This window comes from Natator depressus, chromosome 3 (genome assembly GCF_965152275.1).
Source record: "Natator depressus isolate rNatDep1 chromosome 3, rNatDep2.hap1, whole genome shotgun sequence".
NCBI classification, from domain to species: Eukaryota; Metazoa; Chordata; order Testudines; family Cheloniidae; genus Natator; species Natator depressus.
Genome location: NC_134236.1, coordinates 31,259,963 through 31,279,016, shown reverse-complemented (window position 1 = coordinate 31,279,016; position 19,054 = coordinate 31,259,963). Strand labels below are relative to the sequence as shown.

Here is a 19,054-nt window from a genome sequence, read left to right as displayed (position 1 = left end):
CGGAGCCCATGGAAGCGGCGTAGGAAGGCGTGCGCCAATATGCTCCACGTCGAACTACCTGCACTATAAAGGAGCCTCTGCAGGGCCTGGAGGCGGAAAACGCGGACCTGAGTGTACAGACACTTCAGGCCCTGCCCTCCTTCCTTCAGGGGCAAATGAAGAACTCCAACAGGGGCCCAGTGCAATCCTGACCAAAAGAACTCCAGAATCAATCTCCGGAGGTGGGACAGGAAACCCGGGGCCGGGGCTAGGGTGTTGAGCCGGTACCAGAGCGTGGACAGGACTAGTTGGTTAAGCACCAGTGCTCTCCCCCGAAGGGAGAGACAGCGGAGTAGCCTCGTCCATTTCCTGATCCGCTCAATCACGCCGCCTTCCAAATTTTGCCAGTTCTCCGGCGGAGAAGGGTGCGTGGCAGAAAGGTAAACGCCGAGATAGAGCAGAGGGCCGGCACTCCACCGGATGGTCTGAAGCGCGGGTGGGAGGGAGCTTACCTGCCGCCAGCCCCCCACCGCCAAGCCAGAGCTCTTGACCCAGTTGACTCGGGCGGAGGAGGCTGCTGAATAGATGGCTTGGCATGCCTCCACTCGCGCCAAGTCGCCCGGGTCCTGGACCACGAGGAGGACGTCATCGGCGTACGCCGACAGGACCAGCCGCAGCTCCGGCTCCCGCAGCACCAACCCCGTCAACCTCCTGCGGAGGAGACAGAGGAAAGGCTCGATCGCCAGAGCGTACAGCTGGCCTGAGAGGGGGCACCCCTGCCGCACCCCTCGCCCGAAGCTGACCGGTTCGGTCAGGGTCCAGTTGAGCCTAACCAAACACTCCGCGGAGGCGTACAGCACCCGGAGAAAACTCACAAACTGAGGTCCGAATCCAAACGCCCGCAGGGTGCTCAGGAGGTACCCATGATCCACTCTATCGAACGCCTTCTCCTGATCGAGAGACAGGAGGGCGAACGACAGACCGTCTCTCCGCCCGAGTTCCAAAAGGTCTCGGACTAGAAAGAGGTTGTCAAAAATGCTGCGACCCGGGACAGTATAGGTCTGGTCTGGGTGGATCACGTCCGCCATCACGGACCCTAGCCGCAGCGAAATTGCTTTCGCTACGATTTTGTAATCCGTGCTAAGGAGTGAGAGGGGACGCCAGTTTCGTAAGTCGCGGAGGTCCCCCTTCTTCGGCAGCAAGGCAAGCACCGCTCGCCTGCACGACAGAGGGAGGACCCCGCCCTGCAAAGACTCAGCCCAGACAGTGACTAGGTCTGGGCCGAGGATGTCCCAGAACGCGCGGTAAAACTCCACGGTCAGCCCGTCCATGCCCGGAGATTTATTGGTGGGCATGCGGCGGAGGGCTTCCGAGAACTCGGCCAGGGTGAGAGGCAGCTCTAGCCGGTCTCGGTCGCCCACGCTGACCGTGGGGAGTTCCTCCCAGAGCACCCCGCGAGCGCCAGCATCGGTCGGATCCGGGGAGAAAAGGCTTGCGTAGAAGTCACGGGCCCTCCCACACATCTCCTCCGGATCCGTGAGGGGGGTGCCGTCTTCCGCTAGAAGGCAGGTGACGTGTTTTTTGGCCCCCCTCGTTTTCTCCAAGGCATAGAAGAAGCGGGAGCCGCGATCCATCTCCCGAAGGAGGCGGATGCGGGACCGGACAAAGGCACCTCGGGCCCGGTGGTCCTCGAGGGCTCGAAGTTCCTCCCGCTTCTCCCGGCACGCTCCGCAGAGGGACGGGTCCCCGGGGCTGGCGGCCAGGCGCCTCTCCAGCTCTAAGACCTCCCGTTCCAACTGCTCTATCGTTGCATTTCTCCGTCGGCTGGCGCCCCGAGTGTAGTTGCGGCAGAAGAGCTTGGCGCGCACCTTCCCTAGATCCCACCAGCGCCGCACCGAGGGAAAGGCACGCCACTGCTCCCGCCAGGCCAGCCAAAACTCCCGGAAGGACATCACAAAGCTCTCGTCCTCCAGCAGGCTGTTATTAAAGTGCCAGTAGGCCGGCCCCGGTCCCTCCGCACGGAGGGAGACCGTGACGGTAACTAAATGATGGTCGGAAAAAGGGGCCGGCCGCACGGTGGAGGAGTGGGCCTGTGAAAGATGGAAACGGGATAGGTAAATACGGTCTAACCGAGAGCGGTGTGACCGATGGGCCTCCACCCGGACAAAGGTAAACGTGGAAGCGTCATCTGGGTGATGGTCACGCCAGACGTCCACTAGGGAGTGATAATCGACTATGTCTCGGAGAATGGTCGCGGCGGCCGGGCTCGGCTCGGCCCCCGAGCGGTCCCGCTCCTCGAGGGTAGTGTTAAAGTCCCCTCCCAGGATCAGGCACTCGTGCGAGTCTAGGGTGCCGAGAAAATCGGACACCTGCTGGTAGAATTGTGGCCGCTGTGAACTCACTTGCGGGGCATAGATATTAACAAGATTGACCACGAGCCCCTCCAGACGAACTCGGAGGTGCAACAAGTGGCCCGGTACGACCTCAGTGACCCCTAGCACCTCGGGCCGCAGGGCGGGGGAGAACAGGGTCGCCACTCCAGCTTGCCAGGTCGTGCAATGGCTGAAGTATACCCCGTCCCCCCACTCCAGCCGCCACCTATCCTCGGCGGTTGGGTCCGTGTGGGTCTCCTGCAGGAAAACCACAGAGTACCCCCCCTCCCGAAGGTAGGAGAGCACCTGGGACCTGCGGAGAGCCATCCTACAGCCCCTGGTATTCAGGGTTACAATAATGAGAGGTGTCATGCGGAGGGCCGGGGGGGTGGGGAGTTCTCATTGGTGGGGGTGCTCATGGCCCCCGGCGGGTCGCGTAGCAACCTGTGTCCCATCCCATAAGTAAGTAGCTCTTTCCGGAAGCCGCGGGCCCGCTCGTAGGCCGCAGCACCGCGCCTCCCTTGCCCTCTGCCCTCCTTCATAAGGGCCCTTGCGGCCTGAACAAGTTGATCGAAGTCCCCCCATCGCTGGAGAGCCAGCTGTGCCCTATTGCGGGCACCACGGGTGTGCTCTAAGAACTGCCGTAGTGCATGCCGCAGCTCATGGGGGGATGGGGTTACGGTTTCCGGGGTACTCCCCGATGGGGTTCTTAATACAGCCTCGAGGTCCGCTAAGGCGGGTAGGCAGGGTGCGGACCGCCGACGGGGCGTCTGACAGGCTGGGGTTATTAAATCCATCTCGTGCCTTGGAGTGGAAGGGGATGGCAGGGGGAAAAGCGCAACTCCTAATGAGTCGCAACTAGAAAACGTAAAGACTGCTCCCTGGGGGGGGTCTGCAAAAGGCGGAAAAGAAATAACCCCAGGGGCGGCAGTAGCCTTGCAGGAGGAGGGAAATTGAACTGGGACAGGGGTGGGGACAGGGGCAGAGGTAAGGCCCTGGGCTTCAGGAGGCGAGCAGCAAAAAGAAGATGCCTCCTGAGCAGGGTCGGGGGTTAAGGGGCAAGGGAGGGGGCTCCGAGCAATGCTAGATGCTGGCTTCGGGGTGGTCGTGGCAGCCATGGCATCAGGTGGTAAACCACTTTCCGTGGGGTGCTCACCCGGAAAGGCAGTCAGGGGGAGAGAACATGGGGAAAGGGGGCCTGGGGTGAGATTGCCTAAAACGAGGCTGGCCGGCAGTAAATCATCCCCTCCCTGGGTGACCGGGGTCAAATCTAGGGCCTCAATCTCTGCATACACAGAGGAGAGGCCGACTCCTACTACCCTGGGGGCCTCTCTGCTAGGGCCCGCCTCAACGGTCACGTCGGGGTTCGTAGGGAGTTCAGGTGGTATCCGGTTAGAAGGGGCTTCCTCCGGGGCTTCGGAGGGGAGGGTCCCCCGCGGAGGGGGGAGTCCTCCCTCCAATGCCAGTCTATCTTCACCTCCCGACACCAGCGAATGGATCTCACTCGTGGCCGAAGCGGGAGGCTCAAGGTCAGTACCTCCCTTCCTGGTCTTCCGGGGGGCTTCCGCGTCAGATGGATGCAGCGGGGCTCGAGCCCTCCGCTTGCCTCGCTTCCCCTGGACTACAGTCCAGCCCTCCATAGCGTCATCTGGGGATTGAATAGCAGGGGGCAGAGCGGGGCGCGGAGGCAAAGGTTCAGGGGTTCGGGGGAATAGCGGTGAGGGAGCAGGAGGGGCGGGGGGTTCTCCCTGGGGCGAGCCCTCTCCTGCACCTGGTAATAACTGTGCCACACTCTCCTCCAGAGGCTCTGCCGAGGTGGTTACAGCAAGAGCGGGACTCCCGTGGTCGCCCGGGCGTTGTTGGAAAGGTACCTCTTGGGCCCGGACGGGGGCAGCGTTGGATCGGGTGGGAGGAGGGGTGGTTTCAGGTGCCGGGTGGCCAGGGGTGTCGGCAACAACAGGGCCGATATCCTGCCGGGTCTCGGGGGTCTCAGGTGCCCCTCTCCCCCGGGCCAAAGGGCAGTCCCTGCGGACATGCCCCGCCGAGCGGCAGAGGTAGCACCGGGCCTCTCCGGTGGAATAAAAGACCCTATAGCGGGCTCCCTGGTAGGGAACTAGGAAGGACCCCTCAAGCGCCTCTCCGTCACGCACCCCCGCCGGCAGTGAAATCTGCACTTGCCGGCGGAACGAAAGGACGTGACGGAGGGCGGGGTCCTTGCAGCCTAACGGGAGAGGGCTGATAGCAGAGACGAGCTTTCCCAGGGCAGAAAGAGCGGGTAACAGGGCAACATTAGGTAAAAAGGGAGGAACGGAGGTGAGGACGAGGCGAACGCCCAGATCTTCTAGCGGTTCTAGGGGGATAAACACCCCTCCTACCACTAGGCCCTTCTCCACCGCCTCCTGGGCGGCAGTCTCCGAAGCCAGAAAGAAAACGACCTTCCCATACATCTTGGAGGCCGCCACAATGGCCATGGGTCCTACCACCTTCGCCAACGCTTGCACGTATGCTTCCACGTGGGGCGAGGCGGGCACCAGGAGGCAACGGACACCGTGCTTCCTGGTCAGGGCGGGAAGAGGGCCCCGGGCGCTAGTGATGGTAGCGGAGGTAGTGGGTGGGCGAGATGAGGAGGCGGCAGGCGAGGGGGAGCCTGCCGCCGCCCGGGCATACGTCCTGGGGGCCGGGGGAGGGACGGTCGCAGAGCTGGTGGAGGGAACAGCTGGGAGGGGTGCCACGATCGATGATGAGGCCACAGTAATGGGGGCGGCCTCTGCCATGGAGGGCCCAGCGGCTTTAGCGGGGCCCTTTCCTTTCGGCCCGCCCCGACCTTTCCGTCGAACTGGGGGGGGGTTCCTAGAATCTAATGGGGCAAGAACCAAAGCAGCAGTAGTAATTGCCCCGGTGCCTCCCACTGCCGAGGCCCCAGCGGGGGCGGGGGCAGGGGTTCTAACAATGGAGGCGGTGGGAAAATCTTGAGGGGTGGGCAGGGGGATAGATGGGGAAGGGACAACCAATTTCGTTGGAGGGGCCTTGCGTCTCTCCATCTCTGCCATTGTAAGCAGGGAGAGACAGGGAGACACCGGAAGAAGGGGGGGGGCAAAAATCGGGGTCCGGTAGTAGGGGTAAACTATGGGATAAACAATCCGGGGGGTGGGGGTGGAGGGAGGACGACCCACCACAATTGTCCAAAGAGTCTCGTTTGGTTGGTTGTTATGTCCGGTCCGAAAGGCAAAGTCCAAAGCAAACAGCTGGATCCGAAGGCAGATGGCAGATCGCCAGCAGGGACGAGGCAGCGGGGGCCGTGATAGTCGTAGTAGTGGTGGGGGGGTTGGGGGCACCGGTGGATCTGGGGGTAGCTCCCTGCTACACCCCTGTGCCGCCACAGACGCAGCTGGAACGCAGTCAACTCCCCCCCCCCCGAGGGTATAATTCAAAGGAAATCCCTCAGTCTTACGGCTTCTCTCCACGATGATTTATAACTGCTCGGGCGAGTTCTCCGGCCCCTGGCATCTGTTGCAGCTGTTGGCTCTGTCCCAAGGCTCTCGGCAGCTAGGAATGTTGTAATGATAAGAAAAAAGTCCAGGCAAAAAACAAAACGGCTGGGTCTGGGGGCGTCCACTCCCCTCTCTGGACAGCGGGTCGGCAGTCCTCCCCCCCTCCTCTGGGGGTTTCAATTAAGCAAAGAGCAAAGTCCAAAAGCAGGCGTCTGGGGGGGGGTGCTGGCAACCGGCCAGCACACTGACGCAGCTCAGAAAAGCGGGAGAAAACGAAACCAAAAAAACAAAGCGTCCGGCCCAAACGCGGGGGGGGAAACTAAGCAAAAGGAAAAGTGTGAAAAATCTGGGCCAGGGGGCTTCAGGAAAGAAAGGAAAGCAGATAGCTCAGGAGCGAGCAAAGAAACGATTCCGTCTCCTAACAGGGAAGGTTTCAGAATAATCAGGAACTTTGTGGAAACCATTAAGGCAGACAGGCTGATTAGAACACCTGGAGCCAATCAAGAAGCTGCTAGAATCAATTAAGGCAGGCTAATAAGGGCACCTGGGTTTTAAAAAGGAGCTCACTTCAGTTTGTGGTGTGCATGTGAGGAGCGGAGAGTGAGAGTGCGGACTGTTGGAGGACTGAGGAGTACAAGCATTATCAGACACCAGGAGGAAGGTCCTATGGTGAGGATAAAGAAGGTGTTGGCAGGAGGCCATGGGGAAGTAGCCCAGGGAGTTGTAGCTGTCGCACAGCTGTTCCAGGAGGCACTCTAGAGAGCTGCATTCCACGGGGCCCTGGGCTGGAACCCGGAGTAGAGGGCGGGCCCGGGTTCCCCCCAAACCTCCCAACTCCTGGTCAGACACAGGAGGAGTTAACCTGGACTGTGGGTTCACAAAAACGGCCAAACTGAGGGCTGCCGTGAAGCTCCAAGGCGAGCAAATCCGCCAATAAGCGCAAGACCCACCAAGGTAGAGGAGGAACTTTGTCACAATGTATCTATTGAAACAGACTGCAAGATCTTCAGGCCTAGGACTTTGTCTTCCTGAATGTACAGTTTGCACAATGGGAGCTGGATTCTGCTTGTGGTGTTTGGGCACTCCCACAACAGACAGGTTTTTAAAATGAAATTGTCAATGAACCTATATTATTATTATAGTCTCTGTGTGCAAACAAACTGTTCAATTTTTTCCTCTTTAGCTTCCTTGTGTTTCTAAGGTACCAGAGTTACTACAGTTACCCCCTAGAGACTTACCTGGAATACCCCATCCTAATTGCACAAGGTAATACTTTTTTCTTGTTTTATATTTTACCTTTTCCCTGATTTCCTATCTGTAATGACTGATCTTTTCTTTCAGATGTCATTCTCCTGCTCTTTGTTCTGCATTACAGTGGCAACATGAAGCAAGCTTTGCCTTACATAGTCATGTATCCTTTGACGTCTACTCATTTCCATTTACACAGCACTTCTGGCAGCTCTTTGACAGAAGACTGAGCATTTTGTCTCCTAGTGCCAGAGAAAACCATATTCAGCCACCTTTTAATGTGCATTTCGTATTTGCATGCAACTTTCTTAGATCCCAGTAAAACCCTTCATACAGCAAACCCTATATCAGTAACTGATTTTACTGGACCCACAACTGAGGAGGAATGAGACTAATTCATAATTTACACTTGTGTCAGATATGCACAATGGAAAATATGAAGCTTCTTGTAACTCTTTTACACAATTACGTCAACTGTGGATCATACACACAGTGACTTTTAGATGCTCCTTTGAAAAGGTATACAGCTTTGGGTTTCCATTTGGCACTGGACGCTTTGGAGTGGGGCTTGATAAATTTATCAGACACCAACCAGAGATAATGTGAAAAATGCGGGTGAGGGAACCACCAGCAACATCTGGGGTAGTGACTGCTGAGAAAGTGACCACCCTGCCATTCCTGCTGCTGCTGAAGGGGAGAGGGGTGGGATTTACACCAGCATACTGTCTTTGGGCTCTGTTTTGGGGCTCCATCTTTCCTAACAGCTTCAACCTGCAGGTATGTGTTTAAATGTGAAACTCCACCCCCTCTATTTCCTGGAGGGCAGAAAGAGAGGTTGTTGGGTCCTGGGTTTTTATTATCTTCCATGCCAAGAGCTCCAAGTCTTCTGGCTGCTGCTGTTGGGGATGCTCTGTAGTACTTCTCCCTCAGTCTCCTGGCTCCTGCAGGGCGGTGGGTGGGTGGGTTTCTGCTACTGTGCACCTCCCATCTTCTGTTGTTTGGCTCCTCTTCATACTTGGGTAACCAGTGCTGCCACTTGCTGCTGCTTTAAGGATGGACATTATTCTTGACAATTTCACTACTATTCCTAGGGTTTTGAATAGCAGCAGTAAAACAGTATTGTTAATTTCACTTTGCCACTGCCTGCGGACTTGTGCTATTGCGACATTAGATGAAAATTTGTAATAAATAAATTACAGCGCAGTGGGGTTTTAAAATGCTGCTACTGATGGAGCATCTTATTTGAAGCTTACAAAACTGCTATAAAAATATTTAGAATTATGGTCCTGAACCTTAACCAGGTATGTGACTTTATTCACATGAATAGCCCGATTGATTTCAGCAGGTCTACCAATGTGTTTAAAGTTAAGTATGTGCCTAAATGTTTGCAGAATCAAAGTTCCAGGTTTGTGACTGAAGTAATTATTCCAGCAGAGAGTGACTTTTATTCCAGAGTAATGTCCACACACAGAGCTATTCTACAATTGCTATTACAGACTAGTTTATTCTTAAATAGCTATTCCAGTCAATTTCCTAGAGTAGACAAGGCGTTGGTGAAAGTCCAGCCCTCAGTTCCAACATCCCCCAGGGAAGGGGAGTGTATGAGGACTGGTCTGTCCCCAGGACCCTGCCACAAGCGTATTAGCCTGTTGTAGTAGCCTCTGGGAGGTACAGTGATTGCTAGTAAAGTGGTGACATGTTTCATACCTCTGCTTACTTCTAGAGCCATCCTGGGACCAGTGTTAATCTGATTAACTTTGTTTCACTCAAAACAGTTTTACAGCACATTTTCTCTATAGAAACCGTTTCAGCAAGAGTATCTTCTATCTTCAGTGAGATTAGGAAAACATAACTAATATCCTGACCTACAGATTTTTAAGTGTTCAGGTGCCCACATAACTATGAGCATTATGAAACTTAACCCAAGGTAAGATTTGTGGGAGGATGGTACTTTCTAACTCTGCAGAAATGGATAATAGACCTGGCCATGGTAAGTAGTAACTCTTAAGTTGAAAGTGTCCCCATATAGATGTCATCCCTTTCATAGCTCCATTTATCAGTGAAAAACAATTTTAATAATTTTTATAACAGTAGAACCCCATTTATCTGAGCCGCCTTTATCCGGCTCTCTACATTAACCAAACCCACTAGTGCACACAGGGGAATATGGGAAATTGACGCTTTAGCCCGGGTGGCAGGGCTCAGGCTGACAGCTTGTTAAAAACTCACATTGGTTTTCTTGTTAATAAATGAACAAAACATTGTTTGCAAGAAATAAGGGTTTGTGTATTTTGTAAGTAGATAAGATGCTTTTCCCAGAGGGGTCAGCTAGTTTAAAAGCAACTCTGCATCTTAAAAAAATGGATAGAAAGCTCTTTGCCCATTCTCCTGATTATCTGAATGTTTGATTATCCAATCTGGCCCTGGTTCCACTTAGATGGTAAATGGGGTTTCACTGTATTTTATAATTTATTCTAGAAGGTGTTCTGAAAATGAACTCTTCTGAGCTGTTAATGAGCAGTTTTCAAGTACTGCTTTGTCTCTCATCTCTATTAATAGTTTGAGAACCTTCCACTAGCCCATGGAGCACACTTAGTTTAAAAATAACTTTTGTGTTAAAGTTGCAGTCACCAACTGCTGTAATTGTTACAGTTCATATTTTAGGTTTCTCTTAGAGCCTGTACCACAAAACTAGGCCAACTGATTTCTGGTCAGTTTCACTTTGTTTCATAGTTTCTTAATAAGATTCTGTAACATTTGGGATGCAACCAATGAAGGAATTTTTTTGAATGTCAAAAGTATTTCTACTTTTAAAAAAATGCAAAGCATACATTTTAGGCCTACGCTAAATACTTTATTAGAACTAGAAACAGATGGGGTGTGTTTTTGTTTTGGTATCCTTTTCTGCAGAATTTGTGTACGTTAATCAGTGCAGCAAGTAAATTTGCTCAGCTGCGGTATCTGTGGCAGACAAGAGATTCCGGACAAGTGAGCGCCCTGACCTGGAGTATGTCCGCATACACATGTGCAAGTAAGCAACATGCAAAAGCATTGGGTTTTGTATAATAAAGCGACCACCCCAAAGCCATTACTGTTCCTAATGTATCTATAGCAAGAGGCCTTGTTAAACCCATAGTAAATCTGAATCTTCCCCAGGGTAGCTTTCTATATTGTTGTCTAAAAGTAAGGGTGAAATCCTGACCCTGTCGAAGCCAATGGGAGTTTTGCCATTGACTTCAGCCTAGTCAGGACATTGCCTAAGTTTAATAATTTGACCATATTTGAATGTTTTTCTTTGAGAGCAGGATATTTCTCTTATGCATGATATTTCATCTGTTACTTTTATGCAGAAAGGGTCTCAGTCCTTTATTATTTTTTAAAAAAATAATGAAAATCCAGGCTAGAAAAATAACAATTTGTAGCTCTGATGTGCATTGCAACTGTCTTCCTATTTTGTCCTCACAACTTAACATCCTAGGACTTTCCATTAGTTAATTACTATAATACCAGACAATTGACAATATTGGAACATCACTGATCAAACATAATATGGAGTCATATAATATAGAGCCAAAAATCATATTTTTCTTCATTTAAATAAATGATTTATACATAATTCTGTATTTCATTAGAAAAAAAGCTCTCCTGTCTTAAAGGATCAAATGAAAGGATCTCAAGCCGTTTTCCAGCAATAATTTTAAAGACATAGCACTAATTCAGGAAAACTTTTAGAAACATTTGCTAAACATTAAGTCATGTCATGAACAGGAATGAACTTAAGCATGTTCCTAAATCCAGGCAATAACTTGTATAGGGTTCTGGTGTATAGGTTGGTTATCCTTGCCAACTCCTGGTAGCAGTTCATACAAAAGGGCCTGGTACAACTGTTAATTAGAAATGTCTTGTGCAATTATGTCTTAGCTTCTGATCTTTACACAATTTCTTTTTAAATTACTAAAATATTTTATAATAGAGAGAGTGTCAGATCACTCGCATTGTGAGACATGATATTGATCCAGAGATTAAGGCCAGAAGGGACCATTATGTTCATCTAGTCTGACCTCAAGCATTACACAGGCCCATGGAATTTCACTCAAATTCCTGCAGTGAAAGGAATTATTCTTGTGTATAGCATAAGTGAGACATGGACAGAGATATATGGGCTTATATAAATTCTCCAATACAGTAAACTGGTGAAATTTTGCTATAGTTTTTAACTGGCAATTTGATATAGAAACTCATAGCCATCTGACAGACTAAGATCAGCCACCAAAAGAGAGAAGAAAATGGTAAATATGGAAGTAAGAAGCAATAAGCTTTTGCCACGGCTTACCTGGTGGTAAAATTCTTCCATTTGAAAATTTAGGAAAGTTCCAGCTCTATCAGCATTTTGTTTTCTTACTGTCAAATGAACTCTTGAAAGAAAGCGAGCTCAGGGTTGGGACTTCATTTTTGAGGCTACAATAAGAGGGGGTTACATTTAAGATGTGGATATTTGTATGGGTTTGGTTTTTTTGCTTGATTTTTCTCAACTGCAAAGCAGAAGTTTCATTGTTTTTAGTAGTTGGATGCATCAGCAGATCCTCTCTGGCATACTAATGACAATTCCTTTAATTTACAGCAAGAATAGTTACAACTTTAATGACCACAAATGATCTTATGGGTGAGTAATATATGAAATTGCCTTAATTTCTTCACTGCCTCGCTATCCAAAGAGAACAGCAGCCTGTCCTGTTTTAATCGCAGTTATCTGGTTCTCAATAGAATAAACTATGTAGCTGAGTGGTTTATTCCAGCAAGGGAACTGGATTACTGCTGAGAAAACAGCACAGGGCTATTATTATGGCGAGGAGTTTAACACCCATGGGGAAGAAAAATCTATTTGTGTTCATCATAGGGGATGTTGCCAGTTTAAAAGGCAGCTCTACTCTTAGAGAAAAAATAGATTAAAAATTTTGCGTAATTATGGAAATGCCTGCATAAAGGAAAAACAAACCCCCCTCTTTCTGTTGGAACACACAGTAATTCAGTAGTGACTTTTCCCAAATGGATAAGATGTCAAAAACAGCTGCGTCTCTCTCACTGGAAGACTTGTGTATTTAAAAAAAAAACCACCCCTATTCAAGAACTGTAAAACTATTGAAATTATTTGTACTAGTTTAAAATTTGAAGGAAGTACATGAATAATGAAACTTACATTTGGCCGAAAGTAACGTAGATTGCTGTGATGCTGTCACCAACAAGTGCAGTGAAGTAAGAGAGAGAATAAATTCATTATAAAACTAAGATGTTTAAAATCAGCCGTTTACTCGGGGTGAGGGGATGAGGGGGGACAGACAAAAAACAGTGCATTTGAGAAAGTGACCCTGCCTGTTTTTGGCATTTCAACTGCTCAAACTAGTACAATCCAAAATGTTATTTTTAGTGGAAAATGGCTAAATTTTCATGTGGTAGAAAGCAGTTTTAGACAATGGAAATGAGTAAGTCAGTATTTTTGATGTTTTACCAGATGAGCTAAAGAAAACTGCTCCATTGTACTACCGAGAGTAAATTTTAAAAGGACATTAATACCCATAAACTGCATCAAAATGTAGCACAATGAAAAACAGATGGGAGCAGTGACATTTGGACTTTAAACACAAATGTGGCCTGTCAACTGTTTGAGGGTTGAGAGCTCACACTATTTTCCCCCTCATTGTTCTTGGTTACTCCATGTCTGGTGGTTATGCAGCATAGTGTATTTATAAATATCACCAGCTCTTAGAAATTTTTTTTATATATTTCAGTATATTATTTACTTCCTAAAATGGAACAAATGGGATAAAGACACATGTGTAGTGTCAGGTGAACAGAGAAACTGCTTCTTTGATTTTTCAAATAAATTTTGTAGCCTTACCTAAAAAAAAAATAAATAAATAAAAAATCCTAAGGTAATCAAGACACTGAGCAAATCTCATTGTTTCTTTCAAGTTTGTGTCAGATTTTTGCCTATTAAACTCTAGCAATTACCAATAAATGTTTACTGTTAGAAAAAACAAACAAACCACCTCACAAGCCTGAACTTAATAGACAGTTATTTAAATAGAGCATTACATATGTTTATATACTCCTGTAAGATGCAGGTGATGAAAAACAGGTATTGTGTGAATTTAAACCAGATACACTGAACTTGCCATACATGGCAAGTTCATTTTTAATATCAAAGTGATTCAAAGAAGCAGATTTACATTAAGGAATCTAGATGTATTTATTTTTTAAATACTTCTGGGTATTACTTAACAAATTACTATTCATCAGGTGAGAATACATCTGCCTTGTTCATTTCCCCCCCCTCAAACAAAACATGAATCTGGAAATTATTTATTTTCAGAATTTTTGATGTCTGACATATGGGTTCCTTAACACAGTATTTTGAGGCAGTCCATTAAGGAGTTGTGGAAGGTGAACTGTTCAGAATGTACACTAGTAAAACTTTGTGCACAAGTTATTGTATCCTGTGGAAACGGCAGCAGGTAATGTTAGCATTCATGCTTATAACATTTTATTAATTGAATGTTTTTCTCCTTCTTAGTTCTAGTCCGTTTCATAATCATGCTGGTTCTTAACATATGGGTCACAGCCACAATACTGTGTTACAGGAAGACTGAAAAGACTGATTAGATGACAGCTTCTCCCCAGCTTCAACATATATCAAACAGTTTGGACCAAAAAAATACAATGAAACCTGACCAAGAGACCTCCATGTCCAGGCAGCCTTCTGTATGCCACCTGCCTCATATTATCCCTTAAAAGATTCAGTACAATGTTGCCTATGTTTTATTACAATTAATACTACTTAATGAAGCATATTTTATTAGAAGAAAATTTTATTGGTCATTTAAGACAGGTTTCAGTGGTACCTGACATTTTCTCTGCAATTTTTTTCTTCATATTTTGTACTATATTAGATTATATATATACTAGATTCCTTGGTTTTTTACTCTTGGGGGAATTTTGCACCAAAAATAAGTTATGTGCACAATATTTTAAAATTCTGCATATTTTGTTAAAATAACACTATATAATCATGATGGTTTCAATTTTTTTGGTAATTTATTTCAAAATACCTGTCAGCAACTATGTCTGTACCAATAGAGATGACAAAGATTTCCCCCAGGAGTAGAGAGTTAAAGAAACCCCTGTAACAACCCAGTTTCTCTGCCCCCTCCCCCACCCAGAGCTGAGCCACAGGGCCAGACACCTGTACCTCTCTCCCCAGAGTCCAGTCGCAGGGCCCCCAGTCCAGAGGGAGAAACAGCTTGATGCTGGGTTCCAGACTCGTACAAGAAACTCCATACACCACCCTTCCTTCAGGGTGTGCTAGGAACTGCAGCTGCTAAGAACCCTCCAGCTCTGTCCCTGTCCCCTGGCAGCGTCTTCTATTTGTGAGCTGGGCTCTGCGTGGTCCAATGGGGCTCTGCAATGCTAATTCTGCATAGAACAGTAATTCTGCATTGTGCAGTGGCCCAGAATTCCCCCGGAAGAAGTTCTTGTAACACTCCAGTTCTTTACAGATTAAGGGTCATCTTTTCAGCAGTTTTCTTCATTTATATAGGCACAGTTTTGTACCTCCAAATTATTTTGATTTTCTTTTTGCAACTGTATGACCACAACTCATTAATAGGTTCCTCTCTATCTTTTTTGTAAATAGATCTGTAATTAGATATCTAACTACCTATGGAGTCTGCAAAGAAGGAAGCCAGTTGAAAATCTGGCCCTAAATTTATAATTCAGCTGTAGTATCACAGAACAAGCTAGGTTTGCCGCACCCATAGTGAATATATCAAATGCTCCTTTCATCCAATTAAAAAGCTTATATCATCATACAAAACACCCATAAGTCAGCTGTTTTGTCTAACCCATCTTTACTGGGGTAAAAGCAAAAGTGCACCTATTAACCTTTTAGGGATCTTTCAATCCTACAACTCTAACCCATACCCATTTATTTGGTGGATGTTCAGCTGCCCTCTAGTAATGGCTGGGCCACATAGGGAGGTTAATGTGTAACAAGACAGGTCATCCTGGGATGCCCCCTCATGGCTAGAAGTCGCCCTGAAGGTGCCCCAACATCAGCTTCTCCATCCTAAGGTTCCTCAAACTCTACCTTCACTCTTTAGTCCAATAATACCCTCGTTGTGATCTAATTTATTAGTGTAAACGCTTCAAAATGACCCCCAAAGTCACAAAGTACAGTCCATCACCATAATACAAAAGCCAGGCTGTTCTTTGGCCTCCCTCTTTGATCACAGCAGGGGGTGCTCAGCATTCTTCCCAGTGTCAACCCTCTCCCCTCCACCCCCCACCACAAATGAACAGTGTCCACCCACCCTTGGCTTAGTGGAAGTGCAAGATAATTAAGGGCCACCCACCCTGGGCTTAAATTCTGAGTCCCGCCCTGGGTTCCCCCAGGATTAGTCCCTTGTACCTTCCTCCTTACCGAGCTCGAAGAGTCAGCAAGCAAACTTCCTTCCACTGCTCTCCTGGCCCAGAGCTTTCCTAGCTCCTTGTCTGGAACACTGGCCTGTCTGGATTTACCTTCTCTCTTGGCTCAAAGTCAGCAGGGTAAACTCTTTTCTGTTGCTCTCTAGCCCTGAGTTTTTTTCCAGCTCTCTTCCTTCATCAGCTCTCCACGACTGCTTCCATGGGGAACGCCAGCCGCTCACTCTCACTGCAGGAACCTTCTACCAGATCCCAGCTGCCTCTTATTGCCTTCTTTTCCAAACTTCTGCCAGACCCATTTTATAGGCCAGGTGTCTCCTCTGCATTCCCATTAGAAGGCAGCTATCCAGGCACAGGTGGACTAGGCCTGCTCCCTTTTAAAGGGCCAGTACTCCAGCTCAATGAGCCTGCTACAGTCTTAGCAAGCAAACAGCTCAGGCAGTAGAGGTTTTTGCTTTAAGATCCCAATGATGCCAGGTTTGCTCTCCACTGCTGATGCCTCACCTCAGTGCAGGATATTACACAACCACAGGCAAACTCTCTCTCCTATGGGCTCACCTACTTTCTAATAGAATCTGACATAACTCCTTCTATTATATGGTTCTGCAAGTTTTCTGTGTTGTAAGATGCAAATATGTACTTGAGGCTTTACTTTTACATTCCACTCATAACATGCTTTGTAGTAGAGCAAAATATCAGGTTTATTACGTTTGCGTAATTACTAGCAGTGACTTTTGACATTTCTCTATGGGGAATGAATACTACAATGTTTCCAACCAGCAATTGTTATATATTATTCTGGTGTGTAGCATGCCTTGTTTTCTCCCAGAATTACATTTTTCAGGTAGAAAAGCATCTTCTTTTTAAAAGAGCTTCTATACCGTTATTGATTTAGTCTATTGATCACTAGGGGGTTAAAGCCTGGTCCCATGGCAAAACTTCCATTTAATTCAACAGGATCAGGATTTCAACCCCGTGTGTGTGATCATAGGCACTAATCCAGCCATTAGATCCACAGAAGTGGACCCCGTGTACCTGTGCAGAGCTCCATTACTTCAATGTGAGCCTAAGGGTCTGCTTGCACAGAAAAGATTGCAGGATCAGGACCTCCAGTACCAGAAATCACAGTAACTTCATAATATTAAAATATTTTTTGCCAACCGTACAGGTATTTTTAATGCCTTTCATTGTATTTCAAAATCAGTTACTTAGTATTGACTTAATGGAGCAAATGCAAGGGTAGATTTTTAGCTTTAGACAGTCTGTACAAATTTTCAAAAGTTTCTGTGTTGGCTGTGCAAAGTGTGACTATATAAAAAAGCATTTAAAAATATCTTGGGTTAAAACTGTATAAAACACACTTAAATGGATAAATCAGCACCAGTTTTTCTGTTCTATAGTGGCACATGAAAAATGTCATTTTCAGCTATTTTTGTTAATATATTAGATATCTTACACTGGATTTTTAATAAAATATCCCATTTCTGCAATAAAAAAAGCAACTTTTATGACATTTGTCTTGATCTTGCCATCATACACAGAGGGAAAACTGAACATTTATTATACATACATATTTATCTACATATTTAACACCTTAGTGTTGGAAGCATCATGCTGTTTAATAAACTATAAATAGTTATATATATAAATAGTTTATTTCTAGAGCATCATCCCTTAACAGTGGTGCATTAGAGAGCTCCCACAATCAGATCTCTTGGAACATCCACCACTAGCTCACTATGATATGGGATGATTTGGGGATTAGAAATGGATTATTTGTAGAGGCATTTGTTTTTCTGGGGAACAACTTCCTCCACCTCCATAATGAAAAAAAAGTGTCTCCCAGTTCAGTGTGGGTCATGGGTCCCCCTTAGGGAGCTACAAAGGGTTCATCGAGCCGTGAGTGTTTGGAAGGGAAAATGTAATCAATATGCCTGTTTTTGGTTTTTCTAATTAAAGAGACTACGCTAATCTCTTATCTCTGTGTCCTCCGCTCTCACAGGGGATCTTCAGCAGAGAGAGAATCCCTGCTGTGGGAATCGTTCATCAGGAAGTCTCTCAGCTAAGTGGGGGGCAAAGAGGCTCCCAATGTCAGCAGGAGCCCCAGCTCTAGCAGATAGGGAAAAGCGGGTGAGGGAGAGACAGGTGCATCTCATCTTTATAATGGAATGATTTTTACCAAGTGCTAAGCCTATGTTCCAAATAAATATCTCAGCTCGAGAAAATCTTATAGTTGTGAAGTCATCACATGCCAAAGGCTAAGTCTGCAAATATACCAAACCAGGAATTCTGTTTCTGTTAAAGACGTGTTTGAAGAACTCCCTGATGAAGCTATGAAAGTGCTGCTTTCATACGCTTCCAGTTACCTGGGCAAGTCTGGGTTTTCAGCAATGATTTCTGTGAAAACTGATCACCAAAATGGTTTTAACTTGGAAAATTTCAGAGTAACAGCCGTGTTAGTCTGTATTCGCAAAAAGAAAAGGAGTACTTGTGGCACCTTAGAGACTAACCAATTTATTTGAGCATGAGCTTTCGTGAGCTACAGCTCACTTCATCGGATGCATACTGTGGAAGCTGCAGAAGACATTATATACACACAGAGACCATGAAACAATACCTCCTCCCACCGGAGAGTGGGGTGGGAGGAGGTATTGTTTCATGGTCTCTGTGTGTATATAATGTCTTCTGCAGCTTCCACAGTATGCATCCGATGAAGTGAGCTGTAGCTCACGAAAGCTCATGCTCAAATAAATTGGTTAGTCTCTAAGGTGCCACAAGTACTCCTTTTCTTTTAACTTGGAAAATGACTCACATCTGGCACTATCAGAGATTCAGAAACATTGAGCAACTCTGCAGTTCCAAACAGGCCCATTCTGCTCACAAAAATCTTAGGCCGTTTCCAAACATGTCAAAGAATCCATATTTTCAAATTATAGTCTTAAAAACCCAATTTAGATTGGATTATATAATTAAACTCTGTAGATGAACAAGGTCACAAAACCATCCAAACTCTAATGTCCTTGAGCCACAAAATGACTGAAGATGTCTTCTCCTTCCCTGACCACCATGGCAATAGTGACTGCTGAGTACTGAGACTCTTCAAAATGGGGAGATGAGCTCTAAAGAAGATAGAAAAAAGCATTCCAACAGGACAGGCTTTCTGCAGGATATCACAGATTCACATGAGGAATTTCACCTGATAAAACTTACTTATCCACTGTTAAGATAAACTCCTAGGTTCTTTGATACATTACAATCAGTCCAATATTTGAAAAAGTTCCAGAGCTGGATGTGACCGCAAGTTGAGAGGAGCCTCCATTTAACTAGTCCTCTACACAAGGCATGATTGCTATCCCCTTCTTCAGAAGGGACATTACTATCCAGTCACCCTTCCTGCTAAAGCACATGGAGCTAAAGAAAAAAAAAGTATTGAAGATTTGGAGCCACTAGGCTGAATGTCACTTACTACTTGTGAAGGACCATGAA

General features: G+C 47.0%; 1 protein-coding gene across 1 annotated transcript in view; it reads left to right on the top strand.

Moving 5' to 3' along the window:
- Window positions 1–16,473, top strand: part of SLC66A3 (solute carrier family 66 member 3) — a 35,329-nt gene extending 18,856 nt beyond the window's left edge. Inside the window, exons 2-7 of the mRNA XM_074947654.1 lie at window positions 7,026–7,108; window positions 7,184–7,253; window positions 9,023–9,080; window positions 10,001–10,121; window positions 11,712–11,753; window positions 13,662–16,473. Of these exons, the coding sequence (XP_074803755.1) occupies window positions 7,026–7,108; window positions 7,184–7,253; window positions 9,023–9,080; window positions 10,001–10,121; window positions 11,712–11,753; window positions 13,662–13,750 (463 nt within the window). The 3' untranslated portion in view covers window positions 13,751–16,473. The remainder of the gene's footprint in view (window positions 1–7,025; window positions 7,109–7,183; window positions 7,254–9,022; window positions 9,081–10,000; window positions 10,122–11,711; window positions 11,754–13,661) is intronic.
- The last annotated feature ends 2,581 nt before the right edge of the window (window positions 16,474–19,054 follow it).